The sequence below is a fragment of the Urocampus carinirostris genome, chromosome 12 (genome assembly GCF_059441175.1).
Source record: "Urocampus carinirostris isolate Australia breed hairy pipefish chromosome 12, RoL_Ucar_1.0, whole genome shotgun sequence".
Classification (NCBI taxonomy): Eukaryota; Metazoa; Chordata; class Actinopteri; order Syngnathiformes; family Syngnathidae; genus Urocampus; species Urocampus carinirostris.
Window position 1 is genome coordinate 25,513,890 of NC_142360.1, and position 27,922 is coordinate 25,541,811.

The 27,922-nt window shown below is 38.8% G+C and overlaps 1 protein-coding gene across 2 annotated transcripts; it reads left to right on the forward strand.

Moving 5' to 3' along the window:
- The first annotated feature begins 4,788 nt into the window (after positions 1 to 4,788).
- Positions 4,789 to 27,000, forward strand: plvapb (plasmalemma vesicle associated protein b). 2 transcript variants are annotated; one of them, XM_088349466.1, is made up of 10 exons: positions 4,789 to 4,837; positions 14,111 to 14,188; positions 14,264 to 14,440; positions 14,522 to 14,609; positions 16,110 to 16,311; positions 16,387 to 16,606; positions 20,228 to 20,377; positions 20,450 to 20,566; positions 20,812 to 20,919; positions 26,708 to 27,000. In XM_088349466.1, exons 2-10 carry the CDS (start codon positions 14,177 to 14,179, stop codon positions 26,714 to 26,716), a joined length of 1,083 nt encoding a protein of 360 aa, XP_088205592.1. In that variant the 5' UTR covers positions 4,789 to 4,837; positions 14,111 to 14,176; the 3' UTR covers positions 26,717 to 27,000. The 2 variants fall into 2 exon arrangements, with proteins under 2 accessions (XP_088205592.1, XP_088205591.1); XM_088349465.1 differs by lacking the exon at positions 4,789 to 4,837 and having other exon boundaries at positions 13,847 to 14,188.
- Positions 27,001 to 27,922: the final 922 nt, after the last annotated feature.

The following is a 27,922-nucleotide window of genomic DNA, read 5'->3' on the forward strand; positions in this document are numbered from 1 at the left end:
TTTGTGACATTTTTACAAAAACACCTTCTTGCACCATGAAACTACCATTTATGACAAATATGATGGTCAGAATGACCCTGATCAATCTTAAGAAACTGCGTCAGGGAGATACATTTTAAGCAGTATATTTTTATGAGACACAGGCTCTGGTATTATTATTTCAAAAATGATATTGAATCATCAAACGCCTTACAGCGTAATAAAATGCGCCGAAGAATAACTTTTGTTTTGAGAGCGGGTTTAGCGGTTTTGTTGACTATGTCTTAAAGGATTTTATATTTTATACATTTTACTATAAAGGAATTTATATAAGTTACATTTATTGAATGCAATGACGATTTTTCACAGAGAAGGCTTAAGTTCGATGACAGGTCGCGCCGTTCTAAGTGCGGAGTGTTTTGGCTGGGGAATTTTGATAACGGCGCTGACGAAGGACGACAGGCCTTGTTTTGATAAACGCTTGGTGTTGTTTTGAGTTTCTTCAGACATCGAGGTGACGAAGTGAAAACGAGGTGGAGTCCACTTGGGGAGTCTCTGGCCCGCCCATGGTAGGAGCCGACACGCCAGCTTGGGAAAAAGGCGTGGGCCGAGAGAAAGAAAGATCGAGGGACAGTCGAGAGAGAGAGGCTTGACGAAGAGCGACACTAATTCAGCTAATTCGATGGAATTCACTTAATTTGTATAAGAAATTAAATCTCCCCCGTGTGGAAATGTCTTGTTCTTTTTTCCATAAAGAAAGGAGCATGCATTGTTCTGCGAATGTAAGTTGTGTTTGGTTAATGGAGTCAGATAACTAATTCGAACAATTTGGTAAACGATACATTTGTAATAGTTTTAATTCCTAACAGTCTTAAAGTACATGGTGTGGCTCTCTCAAAGCAAAATTGATGACTCTTTGAGTCAAAAAGGTTGGTGACCGATGGACAAATCTAGATTCTTTTTTAAAGATGACAAAATCCACTTTGGCTCGGGCAACAGTTTTATATTTTTTCTGTACACTGATTGTTTCCTGTTCTCTGTCTATAGTCGTCAGAAGATAGCAGTATTTCCCCATTTTTGAAGGGATCACCATTTACGAATTATTCTCACTTTAAATTAATGGTTAAAAATCAAATGAACGAGGATATTTATTGAATTAATTCGATTAAATAAATAGATAGTAACCATACAATTGCTGTGTGCCGTCGGCATTCAAGTCACTTTTGGCATGGATTAATTTAAAAACAGTATTCTTGTATATTCTCAATACATGAGCAATACATTTTAAATAATCACGTTTCTTGTTGAATGAATGTTCCATAACAAAAGTTCAATATTGTGTTTTTTGTTCCAACAAGCAGTCTGTCCAGAAAATAAATGGCGATTTCAGTATGCAAATAATTGTATTGTTGAGATACATTACGCCACCGTCCGCTAGAGAGCGCCAGCCAGCGCTGTATCTAATCAACCACACCTGGCCTTCATTAAAGGGCCAGTGTTTAATTTAGTGCCTCCTAGTGGAGACAAAAAGTTCAGTAAAAAAACATTATTGATTTAAAAGGTAAACAAAAGTATACGAACTATCATTTGAACGTGCATTTTGTGTTCTGGTCACAAAGTGCATTACGCTTAAGAGAAGGGGGGTTTGGGTGCAGGGAAGAGTGATTTTAAGTGGTATATTTCGTGGCTTTCTTTAATCTTGGGATGAAAATGGTGAAAGTAAGAAAAGGCCTGTTTCAAATACAGTCCAAATGCCAAACTAAACCCCCCAAAATAATAATTTCACATACTGCACGCGCAACAAAGGAGCTGCAATGATTATTTCAGCTAGAAGATGGCGTCAACAGGTAGAGTATTTTTGAAGTTACATACACCAGATTTTAGAACCCTGCTTATAATGACTGCTGACCGCAGAAGCTGTTTAATCATTCCTTTCCATTTTTGATGTTCCAGTCTTCAAATATTGCCAAATACTTGACGGACGAGGTCCTTTAGCTGTCCCCTGTTCCAGTGGAGGTCTCCTCGGTGCAGCCTCCATTTTGTTTTTGTTTGGTTCGTCTAGCATCCGGCCATTAAGGGTGAGGTGATGTCACGATAGGGTGTGCTACTTTTCCCCCATCGGGCTCTAATAAGGTTTGGAACTGAGCAGATGCACCTGTCCCTAATCGTCCTAGCCCTTTGTATATGACTGTTTGGACTCCATTCTTTGTCGGGTTATTGCCATTCCACACCTCTTTTGTCCTATCTGCTATTACAATGTCAGGTTCGGTTTTGTTTATGGATTGGACACTTCTCATTTTAATGACCTGTGTTGGGAGATAATTATTAAAATGTGCTGTTCACCAAATTGTTCGAATTAGTTATCTGACTCCATTAACCAAACACAACCTACATTCACCCAACAGTTTATGCGCGGTTGTTTCTTGACGGAAAAGATGAACAGGAAAGTCGACATTTCCACACCGGGGCAGATTTAATTTCATTAACAATTGAACTAAGTGTACTCAATCGAAAACGGCCGAATTAGTGTCGTTGGAATCTCTGGGAAGCCTTTTGCTTTTTTCTTCTTGGCCCACGTCTCCCCGTTAGATGGTGTCCTGGCTCCTCCCATGGGCGTGCCAAGGAAGCCCAACGTGGGGCTTCTCAAAACAACACAGAGCGTTTCTACTTCTTTAGGGCCTTGTCCTCAAAACAACGCCTACCATCCTCCGTCAGAGTCCTGTTATCAACAGAACTAGAAAAAATATTCTGCATTTGGAACGGCCTGACCTGTCATTGAACTAAAGCCTACTCAGTGAAAATTTTCATTGCATTATGAGTCAATCGTATAAAATCCTTTATAGTCAAATGTATTAAATCCTTCACCTGTTTTTTTTTTCTTTCTGTTTTTTGACAGAAAATATCATCCCTTGTTGGGCATACCTGCCTTCGGCATCGCCGCATTCGGGTCCACCGCCGACACAGGTTTTGGAGGTTTGTTTTTTGTCCTCTGGTTTGGAGAGTTTAGTTGTTCATTGACCATTTGTTTGATACTCCATTGAGTTATTTTGTGATAAAATACTGTTGTTATTTTGAGCACTTTGCAAAGCTTCCTGCATTTGTTTTAGCCACAAATCACAACACTTTAACTTTTGACCTGTTATGGTTATAGTTTTGGTAAAATACAGCAGGTAAACTTGATTAGTTGTTTATTGGTGCTTGAGCAACAATGACGTCATCATTCAGTAACTCAACTCTCAAAATAGCAGTTCACAGAAAAGGATAAACACACGGGTGGATTATACTTCACAACTCCTATTTTCCAAACACAATATTAATCAAAATGTTGTGCGTCATACAGTAGTGGCCCGTATAAATTATTGTTGTCAGGAAATCCTTTGGGTGGACTTCCTCTTTAAAAAAAGATTGCCAAAGAAAACCATTTTTTGAAAAGCTGGTCATATTTTATCATGTAACAAATTTACTACTAGCAGGAATCTGCGGTGGACTACACTATTTTTGTGGAGTCAATAGTGAAACAAGGTCGAAGATAAGGTAATTCACGAGCCTCATCATAACGTTTACTGTACTATTCTTATTTGCCTTACCGCCAGAGGTATCCTTTTGCCAATTGTTAGGAATTGAATATTAAAATGTACCGTTTACCAAATTGTTCGGATTATCTGACTCCATTAACCGAACACAACCTACATTCCCCTAACCCTGCACGCTCGTTTCTTGATGGAAAAATGAACAAGAGACCGGCATTTCCACACAGGGGCAGATTTCATTTCTTAAACAATTTAGCTAAGTGAACTCCATCTTTTATGGCCAAATTAGCCGAATTAGTGTCGCTCGAGTCTCTGTCAAGCCTCTTCTCTCGATCTTCCTGCTTCCTTCTCTCGACCCACGTTTTTTTCCGCAAGCTGGTGTGCCGGCTCCCCCCATGGGCATGCCAGGAAAGCCCCCACGTGGGGTCCACCCCCTCGCCATGATGTCTGGAAAAACTCAAAACAAGAGAGCGTTTATCAAAACAATGCCTGCCGTCCTTCGTCTGAGTCCTGTTATCAAAATTCCCCAGCCAAAACATTCCGCATTTGGAACAGCGTGACCTGAAACCCACTCAGTGAAAATCTTCATTTCACTCAATAAATGTAACTTGTATTTAATCGTACAAAATCCTTTATAGTAAAATGTGTCAAATCCTTCACAATACAGCTCAACAAAAGTAAAAGTAAATTAAAATAATGTTCTTTCCAAACAAGAAAACATTATTTAGTGAAATACTATACAAAGAAAAATGTAAAAAATAAATCACCATACAAAATTTGTTATTGATACGGTCACTGATACAAAATTAATCCTTGGCCTTCTAGGTGTGTACACACCTCGAAAGCCAAGGAGATAAAACAGAAGTGTATTCTTTGACTTAAAAGAAATGTAGTGAACATATTAAAATTATTGGAACAATGTGAATGTAGGGAAGAAAAATCGAGGAAAATGGGAGTACAAGAGGTCTAGTTTTTGCATCTTATGAGCTGAGCATTTAGGAGACTACGGAGTTCTGCAAGAAGTCACGTGAGAGTAAAGTAAAGCAAGGAAATATACCTAATCTATTAGGATACTAATAACAGGTACATGTGACGCCTAAAACATATTTATGTTTATGGTCACTAGTTTGAATGTCTTATTTTTTGTGTGGTTTATATGGAAAATAAGCTAATTTGTTGTGGGAGTGCAGGTCGCAAATTTGACCGCTAGAGGGAGTACTTCACCCATGAATGGTATGCCGCCTTATGATACAGTATCTTCAGACAATTATCAGCTGCCATTGAGAACTTAAGACATGACTGATCTCTTCTTTACCCTGTAAAAACAGGTTAGTAAAGTGTTTTTACACGACCACAATCCAGTTATAAGGAATTATAAACATTTACTGAATGTAGAAACCAAATTTAGATCGTGAAAATTTCGAGGTAAAGAGTAAAAGAAAATAATCTTCGTGTTTAGTAAAAAACTCAAAATGGCGGTCTGGACCATCTCTACGTTTTGTAAGGCTCCTGAGCATTTATTTTGATTTGGTTTAGAAATGAATTAGGTCAAAGTGCAATATAAGTTTTCTTTTTGTGAGTTTTATTTAATGTTTACCAATAACTGAGTTTTAGGAGTACTTTGACACAGTTTTGGTTGGTGTTTTGTGCTTGTAAATGTGTTCAGGCTTGCAGTATTATTACAGAGTAGACAAAAGGGACATTTTATGTATACAAGAGTACAAGTAGAACATTGTTTTTTTTTGTTCCAAATAGTGGGAAAGTAAACATGATTGTATAAATGTATTATGTTTAATCCATGCCTTTAACATAGATTTATTTTTTATATAAATAAAATGGAAAATTAAAGGACACTCCGTTTGAGGTGTGAATGAGCGAGTGAGTTGTCTGTCTCTGTGTGCCCTGCGACTGGCTGGCAACCAGTTCAGGGTGTCCCCTGCCCACTGAAGCCTGAAGATAGCTGGGATGGGCTCCAGCACCCCCGCGACCCTACTGAGGATAAGTGGTTTAGATAATGGAATTTAATGAATTAATTGGCATCTTAATAAATAACTACACAAGATTTGTAGCCCTGACAAAAATTGTTTTCCCCATTATTTACAATAGTGTGCCTTTCAAAGTAGCAGGTAATTAGTGACAGTAACTTTTCACGGCCTTAACTCTGGACAACTTTCTCCACTGCTGACAGTTCCTAGCCAGTTTTTGGGTCGTGGTAAAGTTTCTTGCTTTTGTCCATTCCTTGATGTTGTCATCCTAGTTATTTTTCCAACCTTCCTCTCCTCCAGCCCCCTTGGACTGCGGCCTGGGGAATGATCTTGTCCAGTCCTAATAATCTTGTGACGTGGCCATACTACTGCAGTTTTCGTTTTTGCACAGTTCACAAGAGCTCTTCTTAGGGTCCAATGTGCCATATAGTAGCTAAGTAGCCAATGCCTAGACGTTTCCTGTAGCAACGCATCTCCATGGCCTGGATTTTCGCTTCCAGTTTTGCTCTGTCTCGCAAGCGTAGAGGAAGATAGAAGTAACCAGCGCTTGCATGAGTCTGATCTTTGATTTCACTGCTACGTTCTTGTCCCCCCGGATGGGTTTAAGTCTGGCAAGTCAGGCTGTGGTTTAAGCTATCCTGTTTCTGACCCCTTTTCTGATATGACAGGTCAAAAAAAAATGAAATTTGGTGACAGGCTCAAGCTCTTGGTGGTTGATGGTGATGTTTGTCAATTGTGCTGATGACTTTGAGCTTCCTGGTCATTACTTCTGATTTTTCTGTACTGATTTCCATCCCATAATGGCTTGATGCTTTGTCCAGGCAATTGACTAAATCTCTGAGTTCCTGATTGTCTCATGGAAATATAAAATGAATGGTTGTATTTATTCAGTGTTAAAATTCTTTCATCACAATTTCTAGATTTTCATTTTCCTGTCCAAAATGTTTTACATAAATCATGAATATTAAACTCTAGTATGTAACTTTTTACTCTACTGAGCCGCTGGAAATGTGGAGTGAGGCGTTCAATTCTCATGCCTCATGGCAGAGGGTGATAGTGAGACCAAGGATTCCGGTTTAACGCAAACCTTAGCCCCAAACAATAGAAATTGCGATAGTATAAGCATGCTAACAGCAAGATAAGCTATTCTTTTTTTTTCATTGCATGGCCTTTTATCAGAAAGGTGATTTCATTCAAAACAAGCAGCCCATAGACTTCATTTATAAGTTAAATGGAAAGGTTGTATTATTTAATGCCATTGAGTGGTAGAAATGAACTTCATTCATATTTTTTTAAAGGATAGTAAATTCAATAATAGGCAAAAATATGCAAACTAACATATAAATTAGCCTTTTTTTTACACTCGTAGGTAGAGAAATATATTTATTTTACAAAACGTGAGGCTCATTTAGAGGAAGCTGACATGATTGTCCGCCATCTTGCTGCTACGGGTACCTTCATAACTTCAAAACTTTGGGAAGAACTTTGTGGAAGGCTGGGCAAAAGAAAAATAAAATAGCTGGTTTGTTCATTCTGATTCTTTGTAGTTTGTATTTTGCCTAGTACTTTGTAGCATTACTTTTCAGTGTTACTACACAATACAGCAACATATAGTGGTCAAATATTACAGTGTCCCTTTAAGGTCAGACAATACAGACGCTGCCCGACCTACGAACGAGTTAGGTTCCGGACAATTGTCGTAAGTTTAATTCGTTCATAAGTTGCTTCAGTGCTATATTTTGTATGTTTACAGTTTAAATAAGTATGTTTAAGGCTTGTATAAGTACCCTGTATTTTTTTAACTAAAAAAAATAAACATTTCATAAAATAATATGCTCTATAAAGATAAGTAAAGTTAAGTGTGGGGTTTTTAAGGGTTATTGTTCTATCTTCGTTATTCATTATCCATTATCCGTTAGTTCATAATACGCTACAAAGGCTAGGAGCCGGGACATACTTTCAGCCAAAAGGCCAAGCTAAGGTCCTAGCCCTAAAGCCTTGCTGCGATCATTGCGAATGCACCGTTCCCGGAGGTATTGCAATACCGGGCCGATGCGTGGAGTGGACAGAGTGTCACTTACTTTTGGAAGATGGGCTTCAAGAGTGGGAAGTAGTGGCCGAAAAAAGAGATCCAACCATTTTCTCAACCGCATCAATCTTTCTTATTCCACTTTTATTTTAAAAGAAACGTCTCGCCTTGTCTTTTACACTTTACTCCAACCATGTTGAATGGATGCACGAGATATTAAACAATTAAATGTCAAAGTTCCTAGCGCGCTAGAGATACAGTACACATAGTACTGTATGTTTACACACGGAATAGGAAGTAGAAGCCGGATTTCTTCTTCGGTGTGGATGCTGGGTGACCTTCCACAGCGCCATGCCGCGGAAAGAAGCACTACAGTACTGTGCTGTACTCAGTAAAAGGTACACTCTATACAAAATCTAACTTACGGTAATGTCCGCATATTTTTAAACGTCCTGAAATGGTAACTGCCGGAATCCGTAAGTCAAATGAACGTAAGTCGGGAGGCGTCTGTAAACATTTTTTACCCTTTAATATCGTTTATATATTGCTTGCTTGCTCTGCCCATCAAATGATGACTAAAATGTATCTTTATTCAGTTTTAAGTCTGACTATGCCTCACCAGACCTGAACCTTACTGCACGTCACTGATTGGAGGACAGGGTCCAAAAAAATTTCACTTAAAGTGATATATCATGTAAAATTCAATTATGATAACATTTTGATTAAGTCAAGTCACGTTTATTTGTGATGCACTTAATCCCAAGTAGTCTCAAAGGGCTGCACAGACTATTGCAAACCACAGACTATTATTACACTATTGCCTGATCTAAAACCTACATGAGGGTAAGGAAAAACTCAAAAATCTCAACATGAGGAAAATTAAGATAAGGATCGCACATGAGTAATACCCCTTCCAGGATGACCAGACTGAAACAGATGTTGCAATAACAAATATTACACAGATAAATTAAGGAAATTTAAGGGCATGACAATCCTCTCAAGTGGAAGTTTTAAATCCTTTACACTTTAAATTGGCAATTGTCGTCTCATCCCACCCCTGTATTCACCTGGTACCTCCACTGTACCAGCTGAAGTCATGTCACACCAAAAGGAAATTGCATTTTATTTCTCTGTTACAAGTATACTAACTTATATATCAGTGGATCGGGAGGTAGAGCGCTCGTCTTGGGATCAAGAGATCGCAGTTCCAATCCCGGCTCCTCCGTGTTACATGTTGAAGTGTCCTTGGCTAAGACACTGAACCCCTAATACCCCCAATAAGCAGGTGAGCACCTCACATGGCTGCACGGCCGCTATTGGGAAATGTGATGCAAAATGTAAAGCGCTTTGGGAAATCTTGACTTGAAATGCGCTATATAAATGCAGATCATTTCATAAATCACTCGGTGCCCTTAAATGAGGCTTGTATGTGGTTTACTGGGCCTTATGTTAAACCTACTTCTGATCGCACCATGGTATTAGCAATATAATATAGTAACTACATAGTACTAACAAATTTTTATTTTAGAAATACATGTCAAACTGGTAGCCCTTGGGGCTAATCTGCAGCAATAAGTAGCCTTCAGTCAAAAAGGTTCGTGACCCCTGATTCAACTTTAATATTTTGAGCTACACTTTTGCAAATATTGCTCTTAGCACAAAAACTTTGAAATTCACAATACCACACCAATCTTTTTTTCCCGTGAGTTCAAACCAAATCAAAATGTTTTGCTAAAGATTTTTATGTTAAAAGGCTGTTTTTATCAATTGAATAATCGAATAGCCGTTTTGATTTTTTATTGGATGTTTGTTTGAAGGCTCTTATATTAATTGAATGTTCCTTTTTTAATTGAATATTGGGACTCTTGCGCTTCCATAAGTTCCATAATACTCTCACCGTCATACATTGGAGCCTCCACAGACTCCGCCAATATGCAGCAAGTGATACTAGCCCTAGCCAAAGAGGAGCAGGGCAAGAGCGGTGCTAGGAATTTAATGGACTGAACAATTTCAAGTCAGTGGAGTACAGTATTCCCGACTGCATTGTTCATATTAAAGGATTTTATACATTTTACTATAAAGGATTTTATACAAGTTACATTTAATGAATGAAGATTTTCACTGAGAAGGCTTAAGTTCAATGACAGGTCACACCGTTCCGAATGCGAATGTTTTGCTTAGTTCTGTTGATAACAGGACACTGACGGAGAAGGCCAGACGCAGGACGCCAGGCACTGATTTGATAAACGCTCGGGGTCCAGACATCGAGGAGACGAGGTGGTGCCCACGTGGGGAGTCTCTGGCCCGCCCATGGGAGGAGCTGGCGCACCAGCTGGCGGAAAAAGGCGTGGGCCGGGAGAACTCGGAGAAGATCGAGGGAGAACGAGAGAAGAGGCTTGACGAAGACTCGGGCGACACTAATTCGGCTAATTCGATGGAGTTCACTTAGTTAATTTGTTTAAGAAAAAAGAAACACAAAAAGAAACGAGCGCGCATTGTTAGGTGGTGTTTGGTTAATGGAGTCAGATAACTAATTTGAACAATTTATTTCCTAACAATTTGTTTGTTTTGTTTTACTGTCTTATATTTTAGCTAGCGTTTTTTCATCATATAAAAGCCCATACGGTCCCTTATTAAGGAAGAGAGTTTTAAACATGCTATAATTTGGGGGGTTGCTTGCGTTGAATTTGGGGGTGCTTGAATATTCCCCAAAACAGGCATGATCTGAATAAAATCTTTTGAAAATGTTTGAATCAACTTGTAGTGTGAATATTACAGCGCTCCTTAAGATGTGATGCATCTCCCGTCTCCTGTTACTTATCTAAAGCAGTTGTTTTGTCTTATCCCTTCGGCACAAGGTTTCCTGTTTTTAATCCACTTCTGATAGTCGTGCACTTTCTGTCACTCACAAACTTTCATGATGGAGGTTTTCCCCGGACGGAATGTTGTTAGTGAGACAATGGGGAGCAGGAAAGCTCAGGGGCCGGGAGACCTTTCCCCTTTTTTCCAGCCGGCCGATGTCGGCCGGCCCCTACGTCATCACCGCAGATAAGAGCGAGCGGGAGGGCCGAGCGACTCGGCACTGCGCAGAGAATTTGTTATCCGCTCATCCCCGAAGAATGACAGCTCCCCATTGTTTTCATTCCTTCACTCCTCCGCTGCCACGACTCCTTTCCGTGCTTGCTCGGGACAGGATATGCTGTTTTTCTTATTTTCTTCATCTACGTTGGGCGGAATTCTTCGGCAGACTGCAGGAGCATCCACTCTAGGTGGCAATTGGACCACAAAACTAAATATTTCATCACTTCCGTACTGGCCCGTTCAAATATTAGTTTTTGCACTTGTACTTGCCAATTGTCAAAAGCTGGAAAAGTACATTACAGTGAAAACGGCCGAATCACATACTTTAAATTCAGGGGACACCAACCTTTTTGTTAAGATTTGTGCACAGGTATGAATTATGTGTGCCCGCCTAAGGTTTTAATACAATGCTGAGAGTAGCACAAGAGAAAAGTGAGCTGAAGTTTTAAATATCTCTACTGGATGTTGCCATAGACAGGTGCCACTCTCAAAGCAACTGTAGTTGTGTTCTTTCTCACTTTTTCTCTTATTTTTCCCGTGTCTCTTTCTTTCTCCCTCTTTCGTACCCTCTCTTTCTGTTCCTTTCTTTCTTCACTCTTTTTAGCTTATTTTTCTCTCTTTCTCTTTCTCTCTCTCGTTTTTTATGACTCTCTCTCTCTCTCTTACTCTCTTCATCTTCCTATTTCTTTTCCTCTTAATCTCCATCCCTGTCTCTTTCCGTCTTTCTTTTTCATGTTTCTTATTCCCTCTTTAGCTCTTTCTTTCTCTTTCTTACCCTCTACTCTCACTCTCTTTTCCTTTAATTCTCGTCTCTTTTGAGCAATGTCTTTCTCTGTCTCTTACTCTTTATTTTTTGGGTTTTCTTTCTTTCCTTTTCCTTTTCTTTCTCTCCTTTTCTCTCTCTTTCTCTCTCTCTCTCTGTTTCTCCCCACCATTTCTTTCTCTTTTCCACCTCTCTTGCTCTTTTGTTCTCTTCCCCTTCGTTTTTTCTTTTTCACTCTTTCTTTTAGTCTTTCTCTTTGTCTTTTTTTCTCCCTCATTTTCTTTCTATTTATTTCTCTTTCTCACTTTTTTATGATCTCGCCTTTGTCTTTTTTTTTCTCTCGCTCAATGTATTTCTTTCCATTTGATTTTTTATCTATCTCTTTCCTTCACTCTCTCTTTCTATCTCTCTTACTTGCACTTTCTATTTCTTTGTCTCGCTTTCTTTCTTTCTTTTTCTCTCTTATTCTTTTATCTACTAATCAGGCCCCCGTGAGAATTTATTAACCATGTGGCCCTTGAGTACAAATGAGGACAGTATGTAACTTTTGACCACTATATGTAACTGTATTGATGTAGTGCAACCAAAAATAATGCTAAACGGCCCAAGGAAGAATACTAAGTATGGAGACTCAAAGTGACCAAACTGCACAATTTTATGTCTCAAATTTTTGCCTTGCCTTTTTGAGGTTGTAGTGCGCCCAGTAGTAACAAGATGGCGGACAAATTTGTCAGCTCTCTCTAGGTGAAGCTTATGTTAAATAATTGCTAATTCTCAACCAATGAGTATTTTGAAAAACATGGTTTTATTACGGTTTATGTATTTTTTGACTGAATATTCAAAACAATACTGTTATTTGTTTTAATGAATGAAGTATTGATAATAACGACATTAATTATAAAAACAGAATAAGAATCTAAAATAAGGGTCATGAAATGAAATGATCTGCATTTATATAGCGCTTTTCAAGTCAATGACTGAGTGAATTGTGTGCCTCATTCTGCATCTGCAGAGGATGAGGACAGTAATATGTTACATACTCATTGTATCAATAATATGCACAAAATAATGTGGAAATTTGTTTTGGCGATTTTAAACGAGAACATTTTGAAGTTAAATGAGAAAGGGTGAGGGACTGCCTCCCCCTGACTGCAAGCCACTGTTATATACCAGCACTTATCCTCTATAATTTCTTGTCATAACTACCAAAAGCAAAAAAGCAATACTGTTTTGCAAAGCATTGTGTTAAGTAAAACAAACACTTTACAACAGGCTTTGGGAACTTATGGCTTGCGAGCTAGATACAGCTCTTTTCATGAACACTTATGGCTTGGAGATAAAATCCTAACTTTGCAAACATCTTCTTTAGGCGTTCCAAATCTTACTAGCACACAGCTGAGGAATGGGTGCATGGCCAACTAAATGAATGGTTTAGTCCAGTATATAAAGGGGACAAACGCACCTACAGTTTACAGTCCAGGTGTAACACTGACAGACCCTGTTTTAGCTATACATCGCTAACCAATTCTTTATAATGAAGCTCATTAATTAATGTATGTTCACTGTCGAGACTCCTTATGATGAAAAGCCACAAAACTAACCTTAGAAAACCCCAAAACCCTGGCAAATTATATAAGGCAATTTGATCGGATGAGCAATAGGAGTGAGTAGAGCTATGCACACAGCGCTGTCTGCACTGAAAGTAAATAAGCACGTATTTTCATTTGCTGTATTTTGAGCCGTTTTTACAAAAAACTCTGCCCGCACCTTGTTTTGAAATCATTATTTATGAAAAAAATGAAGGACAAAATGAGCCTCAAACATCTTAAATAACTGCTGCAGGGAGACCGCTTTAAAGTGGTATATTTGTTTGTTTGATGTGGGACACAGGCTCTGGCATTATTCTCTTCATAATTTGTATCAAATGTCACCCAGTAAAAACAAATGCGCTGAAAAATTAGACTTTGTTTGCAGAGCAGATTTGATTGTTTTGCTGAATTATGCTTTAAAATGTATTGCATGAGAGAAAAGGGTATGAAAAGAGAGAGCAAGAGAGAGAAAGAAATACAAGTACAGCGTCTTTCTAGGAGGCACCTGGCTTTGGCAACATTAAGTGGACATATTTCAACATGCAGCTCGTTTTCTTCTTGCGCTTCCCTGAGCGTTGTACCGCGGGATTCAATCCCATAGCGGGCCTGATCCGACCGGCGGCTGTTTGACACCCCTGATCGACAACAATAGATGCAGTTTAAAGAATGATGATGTCTGTAGAATTTCCCATGCACAACAATCTATTTTAGTAATAATGACGACAAGTACAGGTCAGCAAGGCTGTAATGGTGTCAGAGGTCGATGAAGGGTTGGAAAGGAGAAGGGGGAGGTATGTGAGGTGAGGGCTGGGCCAGGATGGACTGGAAGTGCGCCCCCGACAGCATTTATAAACATGGCCCCCACTCCTCTCCTTTTTGTTTACATGCGTTCCTGCATGCTCCTCACACTTTGACATTGTCACAAGATAGACTCAGACACTTTCTGCACTCCAAGGAAATCTGTGGATTTCAGGGTGCACTGATCAATTCCCGGTTCCATTTTCATTGCAAGTATTTCACCTCCAAACATGTACAGCTCCGGCTACTCCTCCGCCAAATTCGTCCTTGATGCGAAGGAGCCTTTGCACAAAAGCAAAAGCAAAAGCTGCGGTTACTACTTGAGGATCGTGTTCTTCTTCTCTTCACTCATCCAGTCCCTCATCATCGTCAGCCTGGTGCTTTTTCTTATCTACGGGCAGCCGGAGAAGTCGGCCGAAGAGATGAGAGTCAAGGTGAGGGATCAGATGACTCATCTTTGTGGTGGATCGTTTCTAAGGTGATGCTAAATGCTGTGCATACGTGTGCAGGAACTCGAGCTTGGCTTTAACAGACTGAGCGAGAACAACATCCAGCTGAGGAAGGAGAAAGGAGAGCTGGCAGCTCAACTCGGGGCATGCACGGCAGAGAAAGATGCTCTCGCCAAGCAGCTGGAAGAGTTCAAGACCCTCGCCAATGCCACAAAGTTTGAACTCATGACTAAATTAGTGAGTGGGCATATTCAAGCAGCGTGTTCCGGGCTCTCTTATATGTGATTGATTTGATATTTTCTGGAAATCTTTCTCCAGTCTAACTGTGAGAGACAGATGATGGCACGGAGCAGTATGCGATGTCCAACCCCTCCAATACAGCAACCTGCCATCTTCTCGAATAGCAGTATGTACACATTTTTCAGTTGTGCTTCCTTAAATCTTGAGAAGCTTGAAAACAACAACGAAGTAATCGTGTATTTGCTTTTTCAATTTGTCTCTACTTTGTTGTGTCAATTATAATTTAGAGAAAAAAATGTTTAGATCATAATAACACTTAATCCTTTTAAGCATTTTTTTCCCTTCAAAATTATGTCATGAATCTGGTAGTAGTTTTTAATTTAAGTTATTACCCAATGAACATTAAAAGTGTTGACAACTTTCCAATAAAAAGCCAAATTCAGTTAAAGCAGTCGATTCAGAAAATACCCAGTTTGGTCTCAAACCAACCCAACTTTCAGACATTTTTCTCACCAAAACCCCAAAGTGCAGTGTTTGGATTTTACACAAAACTCCCAAAATTATTTCACTTAAAACTAATAAAAAATTAATAATGGCCCAATATTGGGGTAATTTTGCTTAAAACACCCCACTAAAACCCCGTCACTTTGTTAATAACAGCAAAATAAATGTGGTTATAATGTAAAAAAACAACATTAAAGAAAAAGACGAATTTAATTGAAACACCTAAAAAAAATATGTCTTACTGTTGAAGATCCCCCAATATTATAAAAAGCCTTTTTGTTTGAATTACCACGTCAAAAAAAGGATGCATCCCTCTAAAGTAACCCTCTCAATTAGTTGGGTTTCTCAAAACAACCAACAAGAAAATGTGTTTTAACAACCCGCTGGACAGGTCCAGGAATACTTAAGTTCGCTTTTAAACGGGGTATTTTTGCTTTAAACACCGCCTTGAAATTGTGTCACTTTGTTAGAAAAAAGCAAAACAAATGTGGTTATAGTGTACAAAAAAACATAAAAAATGAATACATTCTATTGAACCACCTAATAAAATAGGTAATTCTGTTTAACAAACTCTGAAATTTGGTTGTTTTTTACAAAAGAAAGTTTAAAAATTGGGCCTTTTGTTTGTAGTACCAAAGCAAAAAAGAGTTATTTATTTTCGTATATCCCCCCCAAAATGTGTTCCTCAAAACCACCAATGAGTGCTTTTGTTTTAACGACCAGTGGAGTTGTCCACTCATGATCCAATTTGTATCATTTCTGACACAGGAGTAGAATCTGAACTAGAACCCAGAAAATGATATTCAACAATAATCAATTTGGCTTAAAACACATGTTATCAACACAATAATTTTTCATGTTTACTACTGTATGGAAGTACTGGGAAAATAACAATTTAGTGAGATTAAACATGGCTCTCCAGAATAAACAGGAAATTAAAACTTAAAAGTGAAATAAGTGAACAAAAATGTCAGGACAAAATGACAAAAATATATACATAGTGGTGCTTTGAGACTGACATAAATTGTTCGTCCTTGTAATGCAGTATAAAAGCTTAGAAATTGGACCCAGATCAAGCCACACATCCCAGCAAAGTAATGAACTACAGTATGAGCAAACTACTCAGGAGCTGATGTCCTAAAAGACGTTTACCTTCCTCTAGATGAGCTTCGAACCCTGCATAGTCTCAATGCACAGCAAAAGGCTATGATTGAACTAATAGAAGCCAACTTCAGCCACACGGTCCACTACCTGAGTCAAGAGAGGGACAACGCGCTCAAAGACAGAGACGTCCACCACCAGGACGCTATCGCTCTACGCAGAGAGAACATCATGCTGAAAGAGCAGCTTACCCTCTACACAAAGTGTGTGTCTGTGTGTGTAAAGAGTAATCCTTGCCATGACAAATACATTTCATTTTAAATGGTACGTTTCACCAGGAAATGTAAAGAGGACTTTGCTCATTCTCTGGACGGGATCCATTCGGTGACCAAAGATTTTCTGAACAAAATCAACAACCTGTTCCCCCACCAGCTTACCTTTCACCTCACCTGTGAGAGCCAGCAGGAACAAATGGAAAAGATAAGAAACAGCTGCAGCAACCTGTCCCGAGATGTGGAAAACAAGTTCCAACTGTATCTAGACAACGTCGGCGACAAGGTATGCGCACGCAGATATACTTTTGTAGATGGTAGTAACTTGTATCGCGTTTCTTCTTCTATCCAACACAGCCAATCACTATGAAAAACTCAATTTCACATTCAACGATCCATCTTGATTCTGTAAAAGTTAAAGGTGGGGTGTGTAGTTTGAGGTGTCTTTAAATAGTTCGAGAGTAAATATTTTCTCTATTAGGTATGTGTTAACAATGCCCAACTGAGTTCAAAGAGCCTTTATATTTGTTTGAACTGCTCCTATCTGTGTCCCAGCCACAGAGCACATTAGGCTGCAGAGAAGGAGGCTTGAAGTACGCTTTATTCTAGGTTGAAACTGTTGAAAGCAAGAATAGCACTGTTACAAATTCAGTCAGAATGCCAACCCTAACCCCTGAAAAGATGAAAAAAAGAGTTTATTCGAGTGCGTCTAAGAGAGACACATACATGCACGCGCCATACAACCAGCTTAACAGATGCCGCAAGGGTGATTTCAGCCAGAAGATGGCGTCAACAAGTAGAATATTTTGAAGTTATGAACACCACCTTTAAAGCTTTCTTTTCTTTTTAAAAAGTTAAACTTTACAGCCGTTTAAAAGGCCATTTTGTATTATTCGCTGTCCCCAACTGGTAAAAAACGTGATTTCGAAAAATAAAAAACAATATTGATTTGTATAATCAGCAAAAATACATAAACCATCATTAATAAGTTTAGCATTTAGTAGACACCCAAGATAAAGAGAATCTAGGAATTTTAAACTTGCCACTAGAACATGAGAGGACTGTATATAAAAAAGAAACTCTCACAATGCCAAATCTCAAATTGGTTCTAAAAGCCCTCCCTTAAACCCTTTTTTTCAACGGAATAAAATAAAAAAAATAAACACGGTATTCTTGGCCGCACTGCATGCCAGTAAGATCAAATACACAGCCTTGTGAGCATGATGCGGAAAAAGTCTGCCTTGTTTAACAGTCTCTAATCTTTTGGCCGCCCACCCACGCGGTGCTATCCACTCCGCCTTACAAATGTGCCAATATGTGACCCAATGTACTTTCTGGTTCAGACTGTAAATGTGTGTGAGGGTGCTTTGATAAAAAGGCACCAAGCAAGGACAAGTCATAGCAACCCAGCGGATCACGTCAATTCTTGTAACATTTGAGAAGCTTAATCTAACAATCCCAGTCCCACTCTAAACATACATTTTTTTAAAAACAATATTCGTGTGCGTTTGTTTGAGTGGGATGCAAACTCTGCGTGTCTCCTTTAATCTGCATGTGTGTTCTCTGGATCAGATTTTCATAAATCCTTTGCCATTACTGCACAGCTGTTTTAACTCTTGAGTAAAGCCTCCATAGCGGATTTAACTCTTGAGGTGAAGCTTCCACTTTTGATTAAAGAGGCAGTGTGTATTTTTTAGCGCCTCATAGTTGGTAAAAAAAAGAATCTTTATTCATTAACAAACAATATTGATGAGAGAAAGACGCAAAACTGCACAAACTTTCATTTAAAGGTGCTTGGTTTGAAATACTCGTCGGTCGAGAAATCACCAGCAGATATAATTGTCTGTCATCCTGCTGTTATAAGTACCTGAGAACCTCAAAAAATGTGAAGAAAAATTGTGCTTTTTGTTATATTCAGTCTCCGCAGTTTGTATTCTTCTCTGTTAATTGGTTGCAATACACAGTACAGCAACATCTAGTGAGCACTGTTCCTTTTATACAAATCTATGTTTATGCATACATAATGATGATGTTTATTCACTATCTATCTATCTATCTATCTATCTATCTATCTATCTATCTATCTATCTATCTATCTATCTATCTATCTATCTATCTATCTATCTATCTATCTATCTATCTATCTATCTATCTATCTATCTATCTATCTATCTATCTATCTATCTATCTATCTATCTATCTATCTACCTATCTACCTACCTACCTACCTACCTACCTACCTACCTACCTCAAGAGGGGTGACCGACAGCAAGACAAACACATAGAATAACAAAGAAAATAAAAGGGAAAAAAAATAGCAAAAAACGCACACAAACATTTTTGGACCATGACCAACCCAATTTCCCAAACACCCAAACAAGTGGTCATGCTTTCGTCCCTCCAGATGAAACGGGACACAAGAAAGCGGCCATGTCACTCGGGTCAGGGCGACACAACACACTCTTCTGTTCAACAGCAGGGCCCGACAGCTTTCACTGGTTTACCCCTGCCGCATCATACGGGTGCCCAGCCTATCCTTAAGAATGCATCCATAATCCCACTATCCTTTCACAACACCTCTCCACTCCTTCCTATCACCAACATGAGGTCTTACTTCCATTATATTCAGACCTTTTTCCTGCAGTGCACTCATAACACCATCCATCCACGTCAATCGCAGCCTTCCTCTTGGTCTCCTTCCATTGACTTCTGCTCTGTAGATCCTCTTCAACATTCGCTCCTCATCCATCTTCTCCATGTGTCCAAACCAACCGAGTACTCTCTTATCAACACGCTTGCTGAGTTCCACGACTACTCCAGTTCTGTCTCTCACAATTTCATTTCTCAATCTATCCAATCTTGTCACTCCTAACATACTCCTCAAACACTTCATCTCTAAAACATTTAATTTCCTTCTTAAATCTGCGTTCAGACTCCAGGTCTCTGCACCATACAACACAGTCGGCACAATCACACTCTCATACAGTCCCCTCTTAACATCCATACTCATACTCTTGTTGCTCATCACTCTCCTCAGAGCACCCAAAACCTTGCTTCCTTCATTCACTCTGTGCAATACCTCGCACTCCATTCCACCAACTGCAGCCACATCACAACCCAAATACCTAAAGCTTTCAACTTCTTCCAGCACCTGTCCATGCAACCTTATTTCTAACGTCATGCCCACTCCATCCCGTGAACACTTCATCACCTTACTCTTCCCAACATTGACACATAACTTGTATCATTTTATATACAGTATATATATATATATATATATATATATATATATATATATACACTATATATATATATATATATATATATATATATATATATATATATATATATATATATATATATATATATATATATATATATATATATATATATATATATATATATATATAGTAGGCCTATGACGCATATATACAGCAGTCAAATGGAGTGGTATAATAGTGTGGTAACATTTATATGACTTGTTTGGCATACAACAATAATCATATGACAGGAAATACAGTTAAGTCAGACTTTAACCTTATTATAGTTGATCCAGATGTACTACAGAAAACAAGTAACATCCTCCAAAGAGGATGCCTTTTCAGTGGAAAACTACTATTTCATTGTGTTACGGACACAGCTGTCCACTGCCGTGAACTTAAAGTGACTTATGGCTCCACTGGTACAGGTTCTAGAGAACAAAGACCTGTATCCTCTCCAAATAACCCAGCAAATCTACTGGGGATATGCTACTAAATGTCGCTTCATTGTTTTTGCATTTTAATGTATCATCACTTTTTCAATCTGCATTCGAAAAATCATTTCCTGATTTCATTGTCTTTTTGAAATGAGACAGCAGAAGCAGTCTTGCCAAATGACTATTAACTCGTCCGTCTTCCTGTTCCAGGTGGCTCAGATTCAAGTCATATCGAGTCGACTGGAAGTGCAAAACTCGCACTTGAGCACCGACCTGCAGACGTGCCGACGCGACCGCAACGAGACGATCGTCGAGACTACCAGGCAGTTGCAACTCAAGCAGAAAATCTATGACGAGAAGGTTGTTCTCACCTATCAGCCATCCCTTTACTCGTGTTGTCATCTTTTTGTAACTGGATCATTTTCTGTTAAGATGGAGAAACTGCTGATTGAGCAAAACCGGCTAAGACAACAGAAACAATTGCAAGCCGATACTTTGGCCCTGAGAGAAAGCGAGTTGCAGACCCTCAGGGCATTGCCCAATTGCAAGGTACGAATAATCCGCGCACAACCGGGAAGTCAATGTCCACGAGTGGTTAGTGAATAAATGGATGTTGGTGCAGAGGTGAGGTAGGCTCAGCATTTGAGAGGAATCGGTGGTCACTAGCAGGAAGGGTGGGCAGTCAAGATAACAATTCTTGAATTCTGTCACCTTTTAAACTCCGAAAGTGTGCTTCCGCCCAATCACAACTGCACCCGCACATGAATAAAATGTAATAAATACATGTTCCGCAGGTGGGTCTGCCAAGAAATGCGGGTGTGCAGTCAGTCCCACAGCAGAGCAGACAGACTACAGCCAACTGGCCTGGTTTTGGTGCACCGAGCCTCAGCAAAACTCCAACGGTGACTTTTACACTTTTACATCCATTTTCTTGTTGGACACCAAGGGAAGAGTCAGATTATGTTCGGAATATTGTAGGGCTGCGACTAACGATTAATGTCATAATCGATGAATCGGTCGATTATTTTTTCGATGAATAGATGATTTGGATTTCTAATATCCCGGCTATTTCTTCTAATATTGACGTTTTGGACCGATGGATGAGTGCAAAAAACAAAATATTCTATGATATAAAACAATACAAAAATTACTAATGTTTGTCAATTAACTTGATAATAAAAAAGTGCATAGAAATGTATGCTATACCCCTGCAAATATGTAAGATACTCTTTTCCTACTACAGTATCCACAGATCATATTAAATTTGGACTTACGAAACAAAAACGAAATTTTTTTATTATCCACGAAAAATAGTAATTTTTGATTTTGGAACATGATAAACATTGCCAATATGAAAATTATATATGCTCCAGAGTTTGCCCCTTGGGTAGAGATAAACATGTCATTATTATTATTTTTTCTTTTTACTTTATTTATTTTATACTTATTTTTTTCTCATTATTTCTGTCTCTCTTTTCTTGAAAATTGTTACCTTCATTTAAAAAAGTAATTGCAGTCGCTCAGTGGGTAAAGCGCTCGTCTTGGGATCAAGAGGTTGCAGGTTCGATTCCCGGCTCGGCCAAGTTATATGTCGAAGTGACCTTGGGCAAGACACTGAATCCCTAATGCCCCCAATAAGCATGGCTGGCTCCCTATTGATGTGTGAGTGTGTGTGTGAATGGGTAAGTGTGAAGCACATTGTAAAGCGCTTTGGGAGGTCTTCATTGACTTGAAATGCGCTAAATGAATGCAGACCATTTACATTTAGGAACAAACAATTAACATGTTACCCACAAGAGGGCATCCGAAGAACACTGAATATGTTTCTCAAAGGCAGCACAGTTACCATATCCGGTATGATTTAATTGTAACTATGTATTTCCAATTGCAGGTATATGAGGTGCACTGGATTAGAAGGCACACTTACGAATTTTTGGCCTATTTGGAGTTTTTAGGTGGACCTTATAGGCCGGAAGATGCAGTAACAGGAAATCTCATACAATTTTGACTCTATATGCAGTAACGTTCTACAGTATTTTAACAAAGTCCATCCTTCTGGCACGCAATATACGAGCACAACTTATAAACACACAAGAAGCACCATTGAATGGTGCTGAGCCACAAATATAGAAATACTGATGCACTATGATAATATGATTAAACATTATTTGTGGGATGGGAAGAAACCAAAAATTTGTCTAGATAAATTGTACCTATCATGGAGGTGGGGTGGATTGTCACTGCCTAACCTTAATTATTATAGTATTCAATTTGAAATTGTGGAACATTAGATTGGAAATAATGCTGAACCAGATTGGGTTCCTTTTGAGCAGGAGGTTACTTCCCCTTTCAAGCTAATAGAATATTTTACACTAACTCCTGAAAATAAGGGAAAAGGAACAATCAATCCTATTTTAGAACACTCAAAAATGGTCTGGCAGGGAGTATACACAACTTGCTAAACTTGGCGTAAACTCCAAGTAAAAATTGGAGGACATTCTGTTAACTGGCATGAATGCTTAGGAAAAGGTATCATAACGTGATGGATATGTAGTTTATCAAGTGTTGGGCTCCTTACTTTAAAAATAGGAATTAGTTATAGTTACTTTCTACTTTTTCCAAAAAGTTACTGAGTTGGTAAATGAATAACTAGAATAAAAGTATATGTTAAATGAATGATTGAGAACTTTATTCGAACATCAAAATAAAAACAGAACAAAAACAATAAATCAACAACAAAATAACGTTACATAATATGTTCGAAAAAGGGTAGTAAGAAGCAAATGCTTATATTCCCTACCCCTTCATCTTCCCCACCAAATATATCAATGATATAACAACAATTGTAATGATATTAATAATAACAGTTTTGATATAAGAATAGCAACAATAACACAAAGTTAACTAGACGCAATATTCCCAATCTCTCGTATCACTCATACTCCAATTTCTTCATCTCTGTATTCCGCCAGTAATGTCTTTTTGTATTTAAATTTGAACAAGTGAATAGTTGGACACCGTTTGATCTCGTCTTGCAATCCGTTCCAAAGCTCGACTCCACACACAGACACACACATACTTTTACTGGTGGTTCTCACCTTTGGGATTGTGAATTTACTACAGCCCCTTAAATTATAATTTCCCTCTTTCCGAATGAATAATTTACGGATGTTTTCTGGCATTATGTTTTTGTTAACCTTAAATAGCAGTTGTGCAGTGAAACATTTTACTAAATCATCTAATTTTAATCATTTGGACGGCAGGAATAAAATATGAGTATGATCTCGATATCCTACCCTGTGTATGGTTCTAGTTGCACGTTTTTGGAGGATAAAAAGGGGCTGTAGTGAACTTTTGTAATTATTGCCCCAGACTTCTGCACAATATTTTAAGTATGGCAGCACTAGAGAACAATACAATGAATAAAATGCATTATAGTTTGAAATTAAATTGGCTTTATTAATTATTGAAATGCTTTTAGATACCTTAGTTTGTATGTGTGTTTTCCAACTTAATTTATTGTCTATTATGACCCCTAAAAACCTAATTTCTGATACAGCGTCTATTGCATATATTTGCAAATAAGACACTGCCTGATGCAAATCCCTCCCCCAGTCAACAACAAATGCAATTGAACTTTTATTTCCATTGACATAAAACATGGAACGAGAGGTGCCCCTGGAAAAATAAGAATTCATGTGATAACCGCAAACAGGCTTTGGAAAAGGACTTATCTTGCAAAACATGGAAAGGGGATATCTCCAGGTCAGAGGATTCTGTGAGAGAAGCTAGAGTTACATGTATTCAATATAAACGTATCCATGATATTATTTCACACCATCGAAACCTTTCAAAATTGGACTGTTTAAAGATATTAGTTGTAAATGTAGCAATGTGAAAGGTACACTGATTCATGCTTTGTAGGAATGGTAAATGGTCTGCATTTATATAACGCTTTTCAAGTCAATAAAGACTTCCCAAAGCGCTTTACAATGTGCTCCACACTTACCCATTCACACACCGATAGCGGCCGTGCAGCCATGCAAGGTGCCAACCTGCTTATTGGGAGCATTAGGGATCCAGTGTCTTGCCCAAGGACACTTCAACATATAATCAGGAATCGAACCTGCGATCTCTTGATCCCAAGACAAGCGCTCTACCTCCTGAGCTAATAGGACTGTTCTAAAGTAGCACTTTTATGGGAAAATATTATTGAATGTGGCAGCAAGGCGGCACAGTGGTTAGCGCGTGTGCGGCACAGTTCTGAGGTCGTGAGATCAAACTTTCCTGTGTGGAGTTTGCATGTTCTCCCCGTGCTTGCGTGGGTTTCCTCCGGGCACTCCGGTTTCCTCCCACATTCCAAAAACATGCGAGTGAGTTGTCTGTCTCCATGTGCCCTGCGACTGGCTGGCAACCAGTTCAGGGTGTCCCCTGCCCACTGAGATGGGCTCCAGCACCCCCGCGACCCTATTGAGGATAAGCAGTGCAGATAATGGATGGATGGATGGATTATTGAATGTATAAAAAAATGGTTGAAATGTTCTTTCCCAAAATCACCTTGACTTTTTCTTCTTGGAGACAGAATTTTAGTGCCCCATTTGGACTTTTTTGCTTCCTGCGCCCGAATAATTTAGAGAAACTGGAATCTTCCGGATAGTCTCGCCATAAACATTTAGAAAAAGCTAATGATGAAAAATCCTGGGGTGAGTGAAGGTGTTGAATGGGACTAATAAGCGATGGGATGACTTTGGGAACCTTTTATTCACAACTGCAATGCGTAACGCCTTGTTAAGTGTTCTTTCCTCTTTTTTCCCCATGATGAACTGTTCTTTTGCCTGTCGGCCTTGGGGTGGGATTTTTATTCTATTTTTGTATAAAAACTGTTAAAAACACTATAAAAACTGAATTATAAAAAAATAGTAATAATTATAATTACCAAAATGTGATACAAAAAAATATACCCTTACCCGAACCAGTGGCTTGCGAAACTATTTGGCCCCCTTGAACTTTGCGACCTTTTGCCACATTTCAGATTTCAATCATAAAGATATAAAACTGTAATTTCTTGTGAAGCATCAAGACAATCATGAAGCGGAACACACTGTATTGGATATTTCAAACTTTTTTTATCAAATAAAAAATAAAAAAGTGGGTGTGCCGAATTATTCAGCCCCATAGATTTAATACTTTGTAGCAGCACCTTTTGCTGCGATTACAGCTGCAAGTCGCTTGGGGTATGTCTCTATCCGTTTTGCACATCGAGAAAATGATATTTTTGCCCATCCCTCCTTGCAAAACAGCTCATGCTCAGTGAAGTTGGACGGAAAGCATTTGTGAAGAGCAGTTTTCAGTTCTCAATTGGATTGAGGTCTGGACTTTGACTTGGCCATTCTAACACATTGATATGTTTTTAGTGAAGCATTCCTTTGTAGCTTTTGCTTTATGTTTTGGATCATTGTCTTGTTGGAAGACAAATCTCCGTCCCAGTCTCAGGTCTTTTGCAGACTCCATCAGGTTTTCTTCCAGAATGGTCCTGTATTTGGCTCCATCCATCTTCCCATCAATTTTAACCATCTTCACTGTCCCTGTTGAAGGTAAGATAAGCAGGCCCAAACCATGATGCTGCCACCTCCATGTTTGACTGTGGGGATGGTGTGTTGAGGGTGATGAGCTGTGCTGCTTTTACACCAAACGTAACGTCTTGCATTGTTGCCAATAAGTTCGATTTTGGTTTCATCTGACCAGAGCACCTTCTTCCATGTGTTTGGTGTGTCTCCCAAGTGGCTTGTGACAACCTTTAAACTACACTTTTTATGGATATCTTTAAGAAATGGCTTTCGTCTTGCCAGATTTGTGCAGTATATGACTGATTGTTGTCCTATGGACAGATTCTCCCACTTCAGCTGTAAACCTCTGCAGTTCATCCAGAGTGATCATGGGCCTCTCTGATCAGTTTTCTCCTTGTATGAGCTGAGAGTTCAGGGGGACGGCCAGATCTTGGTCGATTTGCAGTGGTCTGATACTCCTTCAATTTCAATATTATTGCTTGCACGGTTCTTCTTGGGATGTTTAAAGCTTAGGAAATCTTTTTGTATCCAAATCCAGCTTTAAAATTCTCCACAACAGTATCTCGGACATGCCTGGTGTGTTCCCCGTTCTTCATGATGCTCTCTGCGCTTTAAACAGACCTCTATCACAGTGCAGGTGCATTTATACAGGGACTTGATTACACACAGTTGGACTCCATTTATCATCGTTAGTCATTTAGATCAACATTGAATCATTCAGAGATCCTCACTGAACTTCTGGAAAGTTTGCTGCACTGAAAGTAAACGGTCTGAATAAATTTGCACACCCACTTTTTCGTTTTTTTATTTGTTAAAAGAGTTTGAAATATCCAATAAAGTGTGTTCCACTTCATGACTGTGTCCTATTTACTGTTGATGCTTCACAAGAAATTACAGTTTTATATCTTGATGTTTGAAATCTGAAATGTGGCGAAAGGTCAAAATTCAAGGGGGCCAAATAGTTTCGCAAGCCAGGGTATATTAATGTTACGGTACTAGAATGCCCAGGGTTCTCTCATTTAAATTATTCCCAAAGTCCACGTAATGTTGCACGTAAACATACCCACTGTGGAGTATCCATTCAATGTATTCAATAGAATTTATTGTGTCTTTCTTTTCCCAGGTGAAATGAAGGGCCCCATTCGAATGTGTGGAAGATGCAGCCTTGCTGTTTAAAAACCGGATTGAAGACATTTCAAAAGGACTGGAAAAAACATGTCAATAGTCTGATCTCACAAGAACTCCTGATTTTTTTCTCACTGCAAAATATGCGTGAGCGTGTGCCTCAATTCATTATCGTTTGAAAAAGTAATCATGACAACTGGTGTAAATATTTCTTGTGGGTGGTACTCCCTTTTTTTATATCCCAAATGTTTCTTTTCAGTTTAATAAATGAAACAGGACGTTTCAAAAGGTCTTCTTCTCGGATTCCTAGCTGTAAATCTGCGGACACGCTATTAACAGCTCAAGCTCCCGACACGGTAAAGTTTATGTTTCCTGCTTCTGTCTATTTTTATGGTCGCTAAAAAAAGTCGTCGTGTGTTCAAAAGTTAACGGTGAATAAGGTAAATCGACCGACGGAGGATTTGAGTTGTTACAGAGAGTCGGGCAAAACCTTCATGCGTGTTCCTATGTGTTTGACACGAGTAGTGATAAGAGCTTAAGTTTATTGCTTCCCTTTCCTTCTATAAACACAACGATGAGGAATTGGATACAAAGCACAGGGTTATTATAAATAAATGATAAACATTACGCCGTTAAGCACGTGAAAATAGATTGAGTTATAGGCCGCTGGGGAACTCTTTGTCAGGGGGTCGGAACTTATGGCTCGTGAGCCATATATGGCTCCTTCGATGAGCACATATGGCCAGGCAACTCTAATGATGCATGTTGTTCAGTCCAGTGCATAAAGGACATAATTTTACTTACATTTTATACATTTTAGAATAGAATAGAATATAATATAACTTTATTGTCATTGTTACAAAATGGGTTGAACATATTGTGACAACGAAATTGGACATGGCACTCCAGTTCCACATTTAACAGTGAGGATAAAAAAAAAAGATAAAGGAACAAAGAAGATAAGGTTATAGTCTACACAATATAAAGGAACAAAGAAGATAAAGGTTATAATATATACAATATTTACACAAGAAATGTGGGCATGTAGGATGTTATATACAGTTTTGGGATCGTATTAGTGCAATATGCATTAGTGCAAAAGTAGTCAACAATGTGCAAAGTGAGCATAGGCATGAATACAATTACAGTAAAGGTGTCACACCAACAGACCCCATTTTGGCTGTACGTCACTAAAAAATCCTTTATATGGAAG

Coding starts and splice junctions, on each gene's coding strand:
- plvapb (XM_088349465.1), top strand. CDS start 13,985: ATGTACAGCTCCGGCTACTCCTCCGCCAAATTCGTCCTTGATGCGAAG. Junction 14,610..16,109: donor TGCCATCTTCTCGAATAGCA/GTATGTACACAT, acceptor ACCTTCCTCTAG/ATGAGCTTCGAACCCTGCAT. Junction 20,567..20,811: donor GGGCATTGCCCAATTGCAAG/GTACGAATAATC, acceptor CATGTTCCGCAG/GTGGGTCTGCCAAGAAATGC.